The sequence below is a fragment of the Poromitra crassiceps genome, assembly GCF_964638095.1.
Source record: "Poromitra crassiceps genome assembly, chromosome: 13".
Classification (NCBI taxonomy): domain Eukaryota; kingdom Metazoa; phylum Chordata; class Actinopteri; order Beryciformes; family Melamphaidae; genus Poromitra; species Poromitra crassiceps.
Genome location: NC_139644.1, coordinates 39,784,988 through 39,803,843, shown reverse-complemented (window position 1 = coordinate 39,803,843; position 18,856 = coordinate 39,784,988). Strand labels below are relative to the sequence as shown.

Genomic DNA, 18,856 nt, shown 5'->3' with positions numbered 1-18,856 from the left:
ATTGTTGTGTTGTGTTGTGTTGATGGGGTTGTCAGCATTATTGTGTTGTGTTGTGTTGATGGGGTTGTCAGCATTGTTGTGTTGTGTTGTGTTGATGGGGTTGTCGGCATTGTTGTGTTGTGTTGTGTTGATGGGGTTGTCGGCATTGTTGTGTTGTGTTGTGTTGATGGGGTTGTCGGCATTGTTGTGTTGTGTTGTGTTGATGGGGTTGTCGGCATTGTTGTGTTGTGTTGTGTTGATGGGGTTGTCAACATTGTTGTGTTGTGTTGTGTTGATGGGGTTGTCGGCATTGTTGTGTTGTGTTGTGTTGATGGGCATGTACATGTACTATATCTATGGTATATAATCCAGCTGCCCAATAACGCTAAAACTACTGCCAACAAGAGCAGACGTCTCTTGTGGGACAAAACCCTTTCCAGACGTGTCTTCATATTTTGAAACAATTGATTCCCCATGGGAATCACTGCAGGCTCATTTGACTGGAGAGAACTTCTTACATAATATGGGTGCCCTCTCTCTCCACTGGAACCTATTTTCTTTAGGAGCTCTTTAACCTGATCAGTGTTTCCTGCCTCTTTGTTGTTGAACACATGATAACCCCTGCCACATTTCTGAATCAGCTTCTGTAGGTTCTCGTCCTCCCTGATGAACTGCTTTATGTCGGTGTCTCCCAGTCCATCTCCATATGTGAAGAGCACCATGGTGTAATCTCTGACTGCAGGACTCAGCATCTTCTCCAATATCTTCAACCCTTCCTCCTCCTGTTGGGTGAAGCGTCCCAGCTGGTGGGTGAGGAGGAAGGCATGGGGCCCTGGAGCACTCAGCTGCACGGCTTCTTCCAGCTGCTTCTTCACCTCCTCCTCAGACAGCTGGCTGCAGCAGAGCCCAGGGGTGTCCACCACGGTCACTCTGTGCTCCAACACATCACCCTCTCTCTTCTCACTTCTCAGCGTCACTGGACTGAAACTTAAGCTAGACACAAACTCCTTTGTGCCCAGGATGGTGTTTCCTGCTGCACTCTTCCCCACTCTCTCCTGACCTACCAGCACCAGCCTCAGCTCAGTGCTGAGGCCACACTCTGAAAACAAGACAGGTTATGGAAGTGAGTTTGCAATAGAAAATAAAATGTGCAATTGAATGAAAGAAGTAAATATTTCCAAAGTATTATTGTAAAAATTTGATAAAGAAACAATAACCAGTGTTGGGCAAGTTACTTTCAAAATGTAATATACTACATATTACTAGTTACTTTGGTAACCCTTTATTTTACAGGTACCCTAGTTACATATGAACTATTTGTAATTACACATGAACACCAAATGTAATTACACAGTAATTACCAATATATAAATGAAGTTCATATGTAGTTACATTGTAACAGACCTGTAAAATGGAGTGAGTCTGTTCAACTGTAGTTCATATGTAGTTACATGGTACCGGACCTGTAAAGTGGAGTGAGTCTATTCAACTGTAATTCATAAGTAGAGACAGCAGTGAATATGGGGCTTGGGCTTTGGACAGCTGTTGGGCTTTGGACAGCGGTGGATAAAAGGGGTGGCAGAGACTATTAGGGGCTTTGGGCTTTGGACAGCTGTTGGGGCTTTGGACAGCATGTTGGGGGCTTGGCCTTTGGACAGCTTTGGACAGCCGTTGGGCTTTGGACAGCTGTCGACAGTGAATACTAGTCCAGCAGATTAAGTCAATATTTCAGAAGAATCTTTCACTTTGTGATACAAGCAGCAAATTTGGCATGAATAATGCCTAGGACCTACTTTTTCAGAAAAGCCCGTCAGCCACCTGAAAATCCAAGATGGTGGCCATTTCTCAAGCGGGCCGTCGCATCAAATGTAAAAAAAGGTTTTTCTATGTATAACTTGAATGCCTGGACATATTTTAATGATCTAGTTACCCAAATGTATGTATTTTCACATGACAAATTCAATGGTGCCAATCAAAATTCAATTTCAAAATTCTAGTTTTCAAGATGGCGGCCATTTTTGACTCAAATTCACAGTTTTCTGCCATAATTCGATCAGAGATGAAATTTCAATTGGACATAGAGTAGTCCAAGGTCTAAGTTATCTTTTGATCCACATTAAAATATAATCAATGTCAATTAGTTGACATTGTTTTTTATAAGAGAGTGATGTCAAAGCACAACCAGGGCACACTGGTGACATCATTGCTATGAGACTCACCATGGGGTTCAGTCCAGTGTCAGGTAAGTAGTGTAGTCACTGTAGTTGTAGTGTATTAACTGTAGTACTCACTGTAGTTCTAGTATAATTTAGTGTCCCAAATGAAAAATGAAAAAAAAGGGTAACGCTTTATATTAAAGGCCCATTCCGTTGGTTTTGGGGAGAAATAAATGTGCACAAAGTGTTTATTATTGGCACTGAGTGAATGCGCCTTGACGTAACTTAAAAATGGCGACCAGGGGCGTTTCTCTCAGACCAGCCGTTCAGAAGATACATTGAAAAACCGCAGTTTCGAAGTGGATAGCATCTCCCGCCACAGATAGAGGATGTGACGTCTCACGCGTTCACGTCGAGCTTGTCTCTTGTCCTAGATGCCAACAGGAAATGGCTGAAGTAGCTTTTAACGTTACGGTCGTCACTAGCTGCTAGCTAAAGGAAACAACAACACAGACTCCAGAAAAAGTCCAGACTAAATAAATAAATATTTATCTAATGAAGCCCGTCTGGCGAGACAGCAGCAATGTGACCGACATCGGGGGGAAACTAGAGTCAGGACTGTGTTTTCGGTTCATGAAGGAAACTTGCTGCCTGTAGCTACTGTGGTTTTCACCAGATAACGTTAGCTGCTTGCTAATGGATTTTCAAGATTCAAGATTTTTACTGTCACTCCGTAGTACAAGTATCTGACCACCTGGTCAGAAACTCTGCTAACATTACCGTCTTGTGTGAAGTAATGCAACCCTAACGTTACTACCGTTATGCTTATGGTCATGGCACATTATTGTTTGACTGTAGTTAGCTGCGGTTGTGAGTCTGCCTATTAGAACCATTGATGCTATACGCGGCTAACTAATAGATTTAGCTATATTTATAGAAATTACCACCAGCCCCACTAATAACGTTACTGTCTTGTGTTGATAATGAATCTAACAGTCGGAAATATGCCTAACGTTAGCCTACTGTCTGTTATGTTTACGGTACATTGTTTGACTGTACATACAGGGGGAGCAGGCTATTTCCTGGCTTGTGCTAACATGAGTATCCACTTCCCGCAGCCAGCAGGCTCTGACTGCAGTTGGCTGCAGTGGAACTGCACATACTAGTAACGTTAGCTTGATGCTAATCGCGGGCTAACTAATATTAATTTACATTTATAGAAATTACCACCAGCCCCACTAATAACGTTACCGTCTTGTCTGGATAATGAATTTAACAGTCGTAAATATGCCTAACGTTACTGTTATGCTTATGAAACATTGTTTGATTGTTCAGTTTGGTCAACTCCAGGCATTACAGGGTACCGTACATACAGGGGGAGCAGGCTAGTTCCTGGCTTGTGCTAACATGAGTATCGACTTGCCCGCAGCCAACGCAAGCCAAAACACGACCAAACATGCCACAATAACGTCCCCTAATTCATCCAGAATTCTTCCTGGGCATCTCGAGGCTGATCTGACCGATAAATTGTCCAGGTTGCCGTTTTCAAGTGACTTTTATGAGTTAACGTTACAAAGCAACGAACAGCTCTGCTGTTGCCAAGGCAGGCAACTGCTTGTGCGCGTGCGAGTATGGTGCCCGCGCGTCAGCTCGTTCACACGCTGCCTGCAGTTACACTAACGGCCACCGGCGTCAGTAATAGTGAGTTTTGACGGATTGGGCCTTTAAGGTTCTATTAATAAGCGTTAATTAATAGGTAATAAGGCTCTTATAAGGTGCTTATTAACACTATTATTATGTTGATAATACTATATAAGTGTTAATAATTGCATTATAAACATATGTATTGGTAGCTTATAAGACATTTATAAGCACTTTTATTATACCTTTTATACCTTTATTAGCTGGTTTTGTTACTTCATTAAGCTTAATAAATAGTTTGTTATTACCTTATTAGCAGTTTACTATGCACTTATTAACAGTTAACTATGTTTTTTGCAGGTATTGGATCTAAAGTGAGAACAGTGCCTTATTAAGGTTAATAAATCCTTTATTATGCACGTATTATGCTTTTTGCAGGTACCTGGATCTAAAGCAAGAACAGTGCCTTATTAAGGTTAATAAATCCTTTATTATGCACTTATTATGCTGCCTCAATGGAGGCATATGTCTGAATGGCCAAACGGCCAAGGGAATTATTCTGATTGATGTGTGTTTCACTCAAGGTTTTGTCTCTCTAAGAGGGGCAGAATTGCATGATGGGACAAAAATGCAAATTAAGCCTCCCAGAGCCTTCTAAACAGCCAATAAGAGGTTTTTCTTGAATAACTCTGGAACCGACGCTTGGATCTTTCTGGAATTTTCATTGCTTATCCAGGAAGTGAGCATGGGCTCATGAGGTAACTGCAAAAAGCATGGTTAACTGTTAATAAGTGCATAGTTAACTCCTAATAAGGTCATAACAAACTATTTATTAGGCTTAATAAAGTAACAAAACCAGCTAGTAAAGGTGGTTATAAAGTGCTTATAAATGTCTTATAAGCTACCAGTAAATATGTTTATAATGCGATTATTAACACTTATATAGTATTATTAACATAAGTGTTAATAAGCACCTTATAAGAGCCTTATTACCTATTAATTAACGCTTATTAATAGAACCTTAATATTAAGCGTTACCAAAAAATGTAATATTATGGATAGCATGTTGCTGGTGGTGCCGCCGCGCAGTCACCGACTTATAATTTATTTTTACTGTCAGACTTGAATGTGTGCATATATCTGAGCCTATAGACTCGAGCTTTCCCTCATGCAGTCTTTCAATGAAGTCTCACAACCTTGAGATATTGCGGAACATAGAACCCGGGGAACATAGGCATGACCCCGTTATATTCAGTGGTGGACATGTAGTGGCACAGGAGTTGAAGTACCATTGCTCCTGCTTAGCAGCCCTGTACAACAGAGAGAGAGGGCACATCTGTTAGCAGCTGAGGACCAATACAAAACTGGGGTGTCTCCAGAAAAAGAAGCACTCCCACTTGTGTGCTCAGTGCTGCTTACATGTAACTAATAGGGATGGGCGCGAGTACTTGGGTACTCGAGTACTCGTTCATAATAGAAGGAGAGTACTCAAGTATTTAAATTGCCATCCCTAGTAACTAAGACAAGAAACAACAGTAATGAGCCTGTTGTTTTTCGACTTGCTGAATTGGTTAGCCTGTACAAGCAGAGGCTTCAACAATTTGTGACAGACAACATAAGTAAGCAGCTCTGAGAACACACGTTTTTTTCCCGTCTTTCCTTTCTTTTGTTGTGTTGTTGTTGGGGGTCGCCGCACAACGGCGTGGGGGTGGGGGGTGGGGGTAGCGGGACAAAAAGGAAGTAAATGTGTACAATTGTATTGTAAAATACGTAATAATAAAAAAAAATGGGCTTGGCACACATTCTCTCTCAGCATGTTGGTCTTTATTAACACAATGAGCACAAACAGAAAGAATACATGAAACAGAATTTTGGCCTAATTGTCTCTGTGCTCACTATGATCAACACAAAATTACCATTCACTTCCTACAGAGCTGAGTGACCAGGGGAAGTTGTTTAGATGCTTTACAAGTTTGTCATCACAGCTGAACCTTTCATGGTCATCACATTTGCGTCCTTCCTTGTTGCCCTACTGATGTGATTTTGTTTCATGAACAATTTTTGGCTGACAAGTGCAACAGGAGGAGAAGTTGATTTCAGGCAGTTCTCTACAACTTTTATCTGAACGACGTCTAAAAGTAACAAAAACAAGGCTTGGAGAACAGCTGCTTCAATCATTGCATAAGCTTGGAAGTATTTATTATTATTATTATTATTATTATTAATAAAGCTAATTAGCACCTTCCAGCTAGACATGTTAACTTGTTGACAACTCTATGCAAAAAATATATGATTAGCCCATACAAAACTTTGTAGCTGCTGGCAGCTAGATACAGTAAATGCAATCAGAGACTCTGGCCCACATTCAGGCAGAATAGAGCGACCCATCTATGAAGGTTTTTCCCTTTCCTTAATTTGAGAGCATGATGTATTGATTTAGTGTTCAGTAAGGCTTTCCCTCAAACCCCGCCCTCGCACTCAAATACACCTGTGCTCAAACTCTGTTCTTGTAAAAAAGCACAGAGAATAAATCCAAGAGCAGAAGTTCCACAAGCTCACAGTTTGACTGCAGACAGGGAGTCTGTCCAAGCAACAATATATTTGAGTGCAAGTATACAGTTTGAGCACAAGCAAATCTAAGTGAGTAGGGACTATTTGAGTGCGAGGGTCGGGTTTTGACCAAAAGTCTTCTGAAATCTGAACATGAAATCAATAAATCATGCTCTCAAATTTATAGACTGCACTCTTGAATAAAGATAAAGGAAAATCTCCATACCATCAACCAATTCAGTGGCAATGTGAACAGGTTGTAACCAACAGGCTATTGTTATTGTTGTTGAAAATTCACTGAATGCTGCATTTCTCATTAGATCCTGCTGCAGCTGTAGCTGCACCAACAGTTCCCCCTACCACAGCCCCCACTATAGCAACCACTGCAGCTCCCACTGGACCACCAACAGCTCCCATTGTAGCTCCTATTGTACCTCCCATTGTAGCACCTTTACCTGCAGCTCCAAGTACATCCATAAAACATTTAACCAATTTCTTTTTGTATGCTTCCTCAGCTTCTTTTCTTGCATCTTCTTCTGTCAAGTCAGCATCTTCTGTCAGAAGGCGTTGCTTGTCTTCTGTTATGGTTTTCTCCACTCCTCGGAACATTTCATTGGTGTAGTTGCTTCCTCCATTTTTCTTAACCATCTTGTCAATCTTCTGCAGTAGGTCAGTGACTTGAGTTTTATTATCTTCGCTCTTGTTGTCAAAAACATGGTATCCCCCACAACATTCGGCGACAATTTTTTTAAGATCTTCATTGTCATCAATTGCTTTTTCGATGGAAAGGCCTTCTTCCTTCAGTTCATCTCCACGGGTGAACAAGACCAGAGTGTACTTTTGTGCCTTTTTACCAAAGATTCTCTGAATCATTTTGACTGATTTCTGTTCTTCTTCTGTGAATCTCCCCACCTGGAGCACAATCAGGAACACATGAGGACCAGGAGAAGCAAATGAGATGCAGTGTGCGATTTCTGCAAGCACCTCTTCATTTGATCGTTTGGTGTCAAACACACCAGGAGTATCAACAACAGCCAGAGTTTGCCCCTCCAACTTTACTTTTATCTTTTGGCACCCTGTTGTCACTGAGGAAGAGGACATCTTAGAAGGGAAAGCTTTCTTTCCTAAGATGGTGTTTCCTGCTGCACTCTTCCCAACTCCAGTCTTCCCAACAAGCACAATCCTCAGTTCTGCTTCTTCGTTTGATTGTTGTTCCTCTGTTGGATAATTTTACAAGGACATTATTGTTGTAAGAGTTGTCACAATGTTGACATCCATATCCAAATATATGAGTCACATCGACTGACAAGACTGGGCCCTATCTTCTGACAGGCGCTATCCCCTAATAGCGCTTGCGCACCTGTTTGCGCGTGCCTTAAGGCAGGGAAGATAGCAGTCCACCTTGCGCCGTCCGCCAAGTGTTACGCTGAGTTTTGCACCCCATCGCCGGCAGCATCCCCACCTCACGGGAGCATATTGTAATGATTTATACAGAAATGTAACTGTTTAAAAGTGATATATTTGTTTGGTAGACGTGACCTAGCCTAGGTAAACCCAGCCCCCACGTGACCTGCTCTCTCAGTTCCCAGTCACTAGCGTCTAGCGAACGGGCCATTCAAATCGATTTCTGGGGCGATTGAAAGACCCACGCAGACCCGCAGCCAATGAGTGACGGTGTGACTGCCAACATCAGTCCTGCCGTGATCGGCCAATCAGAGAGTGCGTCTTTGTCAATGACGTGTAACAGCTGCAGCGGCTTAGCACTACCTAGCCGTTAGCATTTGGCCTCTCTAAAGCATAGCTCCCGAGCTAGCTACTAGCTATATGGCTAGCTATATGGCTATGCAACTACGTTGAGGACATTCAAGTGAAAACAGCTGTTAATGTTAATGTGGGAATCATGGTGGAACCGAATAAAAATGTTTTTGTTTGATACTCTATTCTGTTGTATTGTCATGTGAGAATGAAAACAGCTATAGTAATAGTACTTCAAAACAGTGGTTCTCAAAATGTTTCCACATAAGGATCCTTAAACTGAATAATGTGATGCTAGGTCTGTTGATCAAAATAACACCTATATCGAAATCGTATTTTAGCGGACCATACAAGCCGGGGCTTCAGAGCTGATCACCTGGACACATTTTACGGCGAAATTATCTGATAAACTTGTCTGTGCAGCTCTGTGGTGATCAGCTAATGTCTTCATAGCATTGTGATTATGATTTAATGCATTATGGAAGATAAACGCTGGAAGGCTGGGTAGCATTAGCTAACGTCATCCAGGCTACAGTAACATTAGGCTATTATAGTTATGAAACGCTGATTCAAACGTTACAATAATAAGACACAATAGGAGCCAGTTACCCTACTGTAGCTAGAGAGAGTAGTTTCAGACCACCAGATATCACCATATTTATGTTATTAAATGCTGTAACGTTAACGGTAATTCTCATGTGTATGGTTTATTTATAAGCATTCATTGATTGAAGCAGAGTGCTGGTCGGTTAAGTTTCTCTGTAGTCATGTCCTCTGCTCCAATCTTCGGTTTCGTAGTTTCTTCTGTCTCTCGTCCAGCAGCTGCAGATGTCATCATTATCCACGTTATTGATGATAATTTATAAAAAAATCTCATTGTGTAAATATTTTGTGAACGCACCAATAGTTAGAGAAGGAAACCTCTCTTTGCATTTTATTTTGTTTTTTAATAAAAGTAGGCTACTTGTGATATCTCACGTGGCTTTGATTCATCATTGCAAATTTAGCCCAATTTGTAGAAAATGCAGATGTGAACAGCTAGGTTTAATGACAAATATGGAATATCACCCAAGGAAATACCACAGTTTAATGCCAACAGATAAACCATACAGATTTGTTGTAATTGTGAACACAAATAAGGGAGCAAAGACATGGTTTTCAAGTATAACACAATGTACAACTTTTATTCAAAGACAGGATTGAAAAATATAGGTCACTTGTATTCACTTCAGACAAGACACTACGTTAAAGTCTGAAATTGACCTAGATTTGCTAGAAGAATTGACATTTCAGCTTGTCACCTGATGTCATTATTAATGGACAGTACAGTAGTAAAGATTTTAAAAATTTTGATTAATCAATCCAAGTCAATAACAACATGTGCTCTGAGCCTTTTAGAATTCAAAAACCTTACTTCCAACAATTAACTAGCCTGCACTAACTACTGCACAGTAACATGTACAAATATTGAATGCAACAGTCTCGTTCTGGAGCGAACCCCTCAGCTGAATTCACGTTGGAATATGATATCAAGGCTTGATAGATTTGATTGTACTCATACAGCAGTGTGGAGCTTAACATCTAGCTAGGTTGCATCTGGAATATGATCTGGATTATGTATAATATACAGTATAACACTACGCTCACTATGTCATGACATTCACGTTAACGCTATAGCGTCCAAAAATCTACTGTAGCTAGCTAGCGTCAGCTACATCTGTAACCACGCTGAAATGCGAGTGCATTAACGTTATTTCTAGCTAGGTCAAACACACCTTACCGTTATGAGTGTGGCCGTTTTTGATTAACATTAAGTCCACGATCAAGTCTAGCATTTCGGTATATTCCTACCTCTTAACATCTAGCTAGCTAGGTTGGATCTGAATTATGATATCAAGGCTTGATACATTTGATTGTAGCTACTCATACAGCAGTGTGGAGCTCATCTAGCTAGGTTGCATCTGGAATATGATATCAAGCCAGTAATGTCAGGTCTCAGTCGCATTCACGCTAACCTCTTAACGTCTAGCTATAGCTAGGTTACATCTGGATTATGTATACTTACTTATGTATAATACTACGCTCACTAGGTCATGACATACACATTAACGCCTCCAAAAATCTACTGTAGCTAGCTAGCGTTAAATAGGTTTATCTGTAACCACGCTGAAATGTGAGGGCATTAACGTTAATATTTCAATTAGGTCAAACACACCTTACCGTTATGACTGCGGCCGTTTTTGATTAACATTAGCGTTAAGTCCATGATCAAATCTAGCATTTCGGTATATTCAGTGTGTGTGTGTGAAAAGGATGTTAGCATGCTAGCATTATTAGCACAGAATGTATACAGTCCATGGTACAACGTTAGGCCTTCAAGTCCTGAGGCGAACAGCGCCGGAGGATGCAGACTGGCAAAGGCTCTTGCATTCAGTGTCCAGCATAACAAGCACGCCTGTTTCCTCATCAGGTTGGCAGCAGCTGACTGAGAAGGGTATTGAATTAATACCTGAAAGAATAAACAGAGAGGACGTCAGTACAGTAGACACATGTAACAGTATAGATCCCCGTTATGAGGTATGTTGATCAAAATATCACCTCACGCTATATCGAAATCGCGTTTTAGTGGACGGGCAGCGATCATCCAAACTGGGGTTCATAGCTGGTCTGCGGCTAGCTAGCTAGCAACGTAGCCATCGATTAAAACAGCGTTACATTTATGATCTTTTAGTGATGTTGGTAGACACACGTAACAGTATAGATCCCCGGTCTGTTGATCAAAAGATCACCAAACGCTATATCGAAATCGGGTCTGAGCGGACGGGCAGCGACCATACAAAGGACAGCTTGTACAAGCTGGGGCTTCTCATCACCTGGACACATTTTACGGCGAAATTATCTGATAAACTGGCTGCGCATAACATTACTTATTTGTGCGAGTGCACGGGGGAAGTGTATATTAATCGTGCAGCACTAGTACATTAGGTTACAAGTACATACCTCAGTCAGACTCTGGCAAATCCGACATGATTTGCTATCCTGTTGGTGTAGTTTCACACCAACCCTCTCCAGGCATAGAAATACCCCCTTCTCGAGTGGTTTGCAGCTGCCCAACTTGCCTTTAGAACGAAGGTTTCTCTTACATAACCTGCAAAAATCGTTCACATTGGTAGTAGCCATCGCGCTCCTGTTGTGGTTGCTAGCTAGCAGTAGCCTAGTGAATTAAGGTGTATAGTTAGCTCGAGCGCTAACAACAAAGGTCGCAGAGTGATGACGCTATCTGTTGCACTGCGCATGTGCTCTGTGCACCAAGCTGATTGGATGACGGTTGGCTGGTGGAGTGGTCTATCGAGGGGGGCCCAACACCCGCTAGAAATCGGTTTGAATGGCTCGATCTCCAGACCATAGTGACTGAGAACAGGTCTGAGAGCAGGTCACGTGGGGGATGGGTTTACCCAGGCTAGACGTGACCTCCATGATTTATAAGTTTAAACAGCCCCGAAATATGTTGGGGATGCAATTCTCGGCCGGGATGCGGAAAGGTTCACGGCACGTGTCGCAAGCGCAAATTTTTTTTTTTTTTTTAACCTTTATTTAACCAGATAAAGACGTTTGAGATACAAGATCTCTTTTGCGAATGTGATCTGGCCAAGAAGGCAGCAGTTGCAAGTCAAGTTACAGTCAACATAATTACAGTACACATAAAGGGAACATAAAAACAGGGCTATAGAGCAGAAACAGTTCAAAAAGCAAGGACAACCAAATACATCATAAATACCACATCCAAGGGTAATACATAACACAGGATCAAGAACGTAAAAACATATGGCATAAAAACTAAATTACAGGCCGAGAAAGGCAAAGTAAAAACTAAACATTACTGCAGGAGCAGCTTGAAGTAAGGACTTCAGATAGAGCATGTTTAAAACTGGACAGAGGAATGGAGGAGACAAGTTTTAAACGGGACTGCAGGTCGTTCCATGACCAGGGACCAAAGTAGGAGATACTCTTTTTTCCAGATTCAGTTTGCATATTTGGCACTTTGAATTGCAACCAGCTATTTGATCTTAAGTTATAGGAGTTGTTTATCGCTACAAACGTAGAGCAGATGTACGAGGGTAGTCTGCCCAGGATGGCCTTGTATATGAACATGTACCAGTGTAGCATTCTGCACGGGGCAAGGGAGGACCATCCAACCAGGTCGTACAAGGTGCAGTGATGAGTCCTGTAACCTGAGTTTGTGATATATCTCAGAGCGGCATGGTAGAGGAGGTCCAGTTTAGACAAGGAAGTAGGGCTAGAAAGACTGTAAACAATATCACCATAGTCTAGTTGAGACATAAAAAGGCTTTCCACCAGGCGTTTACGGGCAGACAAGGAGAAACAGGCTTTAAGACTATACAAGAAACTCAGCGTAAATTTAAGCTTCTTAGACAAAGTGGAAATGTGCAGTTTAAAGTTAAGGTGATTATCAAACCAGAAGCCAAGGTATTTATAAGACTCAATGAACTTGATGGGTGCGCCATTGAGTGTACACAGAGGAGGCGAGGAGGGCACAGTGTTACCATGTACGAACAGCATGGCTTTGGTTTTGCTGGCATTTAGAAGAAGTTTAGAGTCAATTAAGGCGGTTACATGCTGCTATTCCGACATGCCTCTACTTAGACATTGGTCTAATTGTCGGAGTGGTGGCATTTCCATTTTTTTTCAAACGTGCCACTACTACGACAATTTTTTTCCCATTGTCGCAGTAGCGGCACCTTACTTTGTTTTCAAACATTCCCCCATTCCGACATGAGGTAATTAATATAAATGTCATTACTAGGCTATTATCATCACAAGTTGCATTGCGAGTTTTCGCCTGCGACTTGAATTGATAACCACTGATTTCCATATAGGCTATAGGCTATTTGTTTATTTTACGGGGGCAGCCAGTCAATCGAGGCTCGTTTTGATTTGAGACGGGAGGATGAGCTCACAGCAGTTCACAATGCCCTCTGAAAACCACATACAGTACATAGGCTACACAGACGTGGCTTCGTTCACCCTCTCCCCTCCCCACACACGCACACACTAGGCTACTATTATTATCATAATATAAAAAGAAAATAAATTGAAGGACAGTAGCCTATTCCCCGGTGGTCTCTCTGCTTCTCTCTCTCTCGCTCTCTGTGTGTGTGTCCTATTCTATTTATTTATACACACACACACACACACACACACACACACACACACACACGGATAGCGGGTTTCCGCTATAAGAGAGAGAGAGAGAGAGAGAGAGAGAGAGAGATCAATATTTGCAACATTCACACAGCACAAATCGCCTCTGCCTATATAACCCACAGCCATGCACAAGTTCTGTAAAGCCATTCAAATATATTGTTTAATTTCGCTTGATATAGCCTAGCCGCAGGGAAAGTATAGACTAGTAAGAACTGGTGAGAAACTGCTGGCCGCCACCTATTAGCTGTCGGTGGAGGTGATTTCTCCGCTAAAGAAAGCCATTAATTAATTATTAAAGCAGGCCTATTTGTTTTCGTTGCCTATATATTTTCGTTGTCATATTAGGGTATCCGTTCCGTTCATTTTATGAAGTTAGAATTTAGCCTACAGTTAATGTGTTTTTGAGTTTGGTATTAGGCTATTGTATTTGATAAATAAGAGCCGCAAGCTAAAACAGACAGCCGGTGTAAAACAGTTTGACCTTTTTTTCTATCACAATCCAGTCATATAAAAGGAAAAATAACACATACAAATATATAGTTAATTTCCTCTGCACCTGTCGGATGCGACTTGGATGTGCGTGTTTTTAACTGTTTTAGATCAAAACAGAACATGGGGAGGAACACTCATATGAATAGTTAGTGATCGCCCTAATCAAAATTACCTGACAGCTCCATGGTGCTGAAACAGTGCACCGCAAGCATAATGGGCGAAGAAAAAATAAAACGAAATAATAAGTGTTATATCACTACGTGGCTGACAGATGCTTCTCTAGCCTGTATAAATGTTACAAATTGCTATAGGGAAAACTTTCGTATTGTGGCTGTGCCAGGAAAACGTGAGGCATATAGCCTATACTGCGCCATAGCACATCAGAAACATCCATACACAATAAACACAATAAATACTGTTGTTTCAAAGTTAAATTGTGTATTTATTTCACATTTAAATGCGTCTCTGAAACTGGAACTTTTGCAAGCCGAACCACATATTTTCAAGATGTAAAAAATTATTGTTTTAATTAAATAAAAAGTCAATTAAAGAAAATAATGTGCTTTGAGCCATGTACAAAATATGTAGCCTAAACCACAATTTTTTTTTGGCGGCGGCCGTCTTTTCAAACCAGATTTAGAGGAATATTTGTGTGTTGTTTGCTCCTTTTCACACTCATTATTAGCAGGTAGAAGCAGTCAATTAAATTGTATTTTTTGGCAACATGTAAAACCACTTTGTTTAGTATCGCAAAAAAGTCTCACCTACTTTTTCCAATGAGTGTTCTAGTCGGGAAAGAACGCAAATTTGGTTGGCATGAAGGTTCGTCTACTGCAGAGAGATCTGTAGCGTTCTCAGTGTCCTCTGGCTCTGCACAAACCTCCAGTGTGTTGTTGGCTGCGTTCCCCGCTGTTAAAGGAGAATTTCGGTTTTTTTGAACCTGGACCCATCTCCTGGCATTAATTATGATTTGGCCACTCACCAGGCGATCTCCGCGGCGTTTCTGGCCGTCCTAGCGTTGTTTTGACATCAATAGCGTCCAAGTCAGTTGTAAAATGGAGCTGACTTGGGGCCAAGTGTGAGCCTGTCTTTCCTGCATCTAAATAGCTATTTTTATTCCCGTTTTCGCCAAATATCGTCATAATCTGATCCCTCAAGAACCCCCACAGTGATATTTCCGCGATACTTTCCTGCCGAATGGCCAAGTACAGGAGGACGCTTTGCGGTGGTGGTTTTAGCGCAACCTATGTGGGGTTTGGCATAACCTTCGTTATTTCGAATCCCACATAGGTTACGCCAAACCCCACATAGGTTGCGCTAAAACCACCACCGCAAAGCGTCCTCCTGTACTTGGCCAGTCGGCAGGAATGTATCGCGGGACTTCACGAGACTTGGTGACCGAGATCACGTTTGAGGTAATTTGATCCCTGTGCAACTCCAGGAAACAGCCTTTGGCGAAATATCACTGTGGTGGTTCTTGAGGGATCAGATTATGACGATATTTGGCGAAAACGGGAATAAAAATAGCTATTTAGATGCAGGAAAGACAGGCTCACACTTGGCCCCAAGTCAGCTCCATTTTACAACTGACTTGGACGCTATTGATGTCAAAACAATGCTAGGACGGCCAGAAACGCAGCGGAGATCGCCTGGTGAGTGGCCAAATCATAAATAATGCCAGGAGATGGGTCCAGGTTAAAAAAAAACGAAATTCTCCTTTAACGTCATTGTTTCGGCTGCATCATCTTCTTCATAATCGTCTGTCTGTTCTCCACTGTACACCACCAATACAGGTGCGGGAACGGGTGCACTACAATCCGCACTTGTTGAGGGGGAGGGTGACAACGAGTCATCTTCTTCCTCGTCGTCAATGCGACGTTTCTTGCCTTTGCCGAAAAAGCTTAAAAGCGAGCTTTGTTTCATGTCTTCTTGATTTGGCGCTGCTGCTACAGCTGTGCGTGCATTTGTTTACTTTACGTGGACGACAGCTTAACTATTCCCATGATGCTCCGGGGCACATAGGTCAGCGGAGCGTGATTTCTATTCGCACATAAGTTGGACACAGTGCATGACAGCGTTGATGTGTTTTGCAGACAAAACAAAAAACCTTTTTTACCCCATTTTTTTTAGGTGTGCCAGCAGCCTGTCTGGGTGGCATTTGCACACCCTGGCACACCCGTGGCTACGCGCATGGTGTGTGTGTGTGTGTGTGTGTGTGTGTGTGTGTCTATAAATAAATAGAATAGGACACACACACACACACAGAGAGAGCGAGAGAGAGAGAAGCAGAGAGACCACCGGGGAATAGGCTACTGTCCTTCAATTTATTTTCTTTTTATATTATGATAATAATAGCCTAGTGTGTGCGTGTGTGGGGAGGGGAGAGGGTGAACAAAGCCACGTCTGTGTAGCCTATGTACTGTATGTGGTTTTCAGAGGGCATTGTGAACTGCTGTGAGCTCATCCTCGTAGTCAGGGATCCACAGGCCCAAAAGCTCAAGAAAATGGGTTGAACCTGACATGGCATGCTATACTTTTTTTTTGTGTTTTATCTATTCATTTGGACATTAAGGTCCACTGAATGAGAGGTCTGCTCTGCCGGAAACCTTGCGAAAAAAAGTTGTGGCCATTTTTGGATATGAAGCCTTTATTTTTTGACCGAAAAATGTGAAAGAGTTTTTTTTCCTCAAAGTCCTCAGTGGGTTGCGTAGGCTGTCAATAAATTCATCCCAGGTACACAGAATATGTGTGTTGACAACACCAAGTTAAGAAATACACTTACAAAACCTTTGCAAATGATTTATAGCCATTTTCTATTACAAAAAAGCACTCGTTTTTTGAATTTTCTCCATTATTTTCATCTTTACTTTGTTAATAAGCAATTATATCCTGAAATATGACATCAGCCAATGTGTCATTCTTTTCAGCAGATATTATAGTCATTCCACACTAAAGATGATTAAAATCAACCCAAAATCAATGGATCTGTGGTGATTTTATTACCTTTATGCTCGAAATTCCTCGAGACATGTTTTTAGTTTTAACAAAACCCTGTACCCCAAAGACAATACTTGTAACACAAGAATTTCAAAACAACAAAATGATTTTAATCACAAAATGTACACTGCATGACAAGCCAAGAAAACAATTATTGTTATACAGCTTTGGATAGATTGTGACCAGTATCTAGAAAACATTAAATTAAACATTAGCTGAACAAAATTATTGAACACAACACATTAAAAAAAGAAAGAAAAAAGACTGGCAACAAGGACTATAATATAACAAAATTAACTTTGCAATGAACAAAATAACTCAATCACTGTCACTGTCTTCAAGTGTGAGAAATAACTCAATCACTGTCACTGTCTTCAAGTGTGAGTTCAATCCTTTTGTTGGGGTCCCCAGTGCAGAGACATGCGATGACACACTTGACATTGGCTCTCACACAAGAGCATCCTTGGGCACACATGCTTTTCTTGCAGTGACAGTATTTGGTGTGTTTGAATTCTGCAGGTTTTGCCTCCTTCAGCATCATGGTTGCCATCAGCTTACCACTGACAAGCTCTCTGCCGAAGTCAGTGGCAACAGGGTAGGTTGGTTGAGACATGTGTGCTCGCTTGCATACAGCCAACTGATGCAGGGCTCGGCGAAGGTGTAACTGGAACGAAGGCATCTTCGGTAGGTGGAAGGCAACACATGTCTCCTTTGATATTGCCTAAGAGATGGGCTCGCAGTGCATCCAAATTACCACTGAAGTCACTCCTCTCATACAGTGACACCATGTACCGCCTAGCCGCTGTCACAACATCTTCTTTAACATCCAGGCTTTCCCCAGGGTTACCGTATCTGCACAGGGGCAGAAGGTCTTCCAGGTGATCAACGTCAGTTTTGTAGGCGTGCTTTTTTCCTCTTCTGTAGAGCTCACTGTGTCACATCCAGTCAGTAGGTGCTGAGGAGCATGGAGGAAAGATCTGCAGCTTGAACATCATTGTTCACTGCCAGGGCGTTTGCGATTGCATGAGCAGGTAGATATCCATCTTCTTTACCCACAGCTCCTGCAGGCCATCCATGTGTGCAATGTAGTATATGCACATCATGATCACGTCTGTGTCAGTAGCCACCACTACAGCCCGTTTGTGGTGCAGATGTTGTAATGAGTATGCAATGTGGGCAAACATCCTGGTATCTGCCTCCTCATGCTTCTCACAGGATAGTTCTGGAAGCTCAACCTGACAATCTGCTTTTAACAGAACAGTGCGACCAGGATCACGGAAAATTACATGGATGGCCTGCAGGAGCTGTGGGTAAAGAAGATGCAATCGCAGACGCCCTGGCAGTGAACTATGATGTTCAAGCTGCAGATCTTTCCTCCATGCTCCTCAGCACCTACATACTGACTGGATTCAAGATTCAAGATTCAAGATTTTTATTGTCACTCCGTAGTACAAGTATCACGTGTGAAATTATTGTGCTGTAGGCTCCGTTACAACATAGTGCAGTATAACAGTGCAAAAACAGGGCATATAGATGCAAGCAATAACAGTAAACTTTTCCTTTTCTTTTCTAGCGTAGACACCTTAAAACATAAATAAACATTCTGTTTGCACAGGTGCAAATAACATAGGCATAATTATCATATGTAATGGTAGCAGCTGCTACATGATTGTTTATTTGTGTGTGTTAAGGAGTCTCGTGGCCTGCGGGAAGAAACTGTCCCTCAGGCGATTTGTTCGTGCTTTTGGGACCCTGTATCTCCTCCCTGAGGGTAACAGGGAGAACAGGCTGTTGTGGGGGTGGTATGTGTCCTTGATGATCTTCAGGGACCTCCTGAGGCACCGCTGATTGTACAGCTCCTGCAGTTCTGGTAGCTCACATCCTGTTACGTGCTGGGCCGCGCGCCTCACTCTTCTCAGTGCCCTGCGGTCCATGGTGGTACAGTTCCCGTACCAGGTGGTGAAGCAGCCAGTCAGCAGGCTTTCAATGATGCCTCTGTAGAAGTCCCTGAGGATTTTGGCCTTAGCCCAAATTTCTTCAGGCGTCTGAGTCCGTGTAGT

General features: G+C 42.1%; 2 protein-coding genes across 2 annotated transcripts in view; both read right to left on the bottom strand.

Annotated features, from left to right (window-relative positions):
* Positions 1-364: 364 nt before the first annotated feature.
* On the bottom strand, positions 365-5,774 carry LOC310788557 (GTPase IMAP family member 4-like; the record flags this gene model as incomplete). Its single annotated transcript, XM_083650090.1, has 3 exons — positions 365-370; positions 555-1,078; positions 5,768-5,774. 3 exons carry the CDS (start codon positions 5,772-5,774, stop codon positions 365-367), a joined length of 537 nt encoding a protein of 178 aa, XP_083506216.1.
* The window catches only part of LOC310787227 (GTPase IMAP family member 7-like), a 35,044-nt gene continuing 21,914 nt past the window's right edge, over positions 5,727-18,856 (bottom strand). Inside the window, exon 4 of the mRNA XM_083648593.1 lies at positions 5,727-7,543. Coding sequence (XP_083504719.1) covers positions 6,621-7,543 — 923 coding nt within the window. The 3' untranslated portion in view covers positions 5,727-6,620. The remainder of the gene's footprint in view (positions 7,544-18,856) is intronic.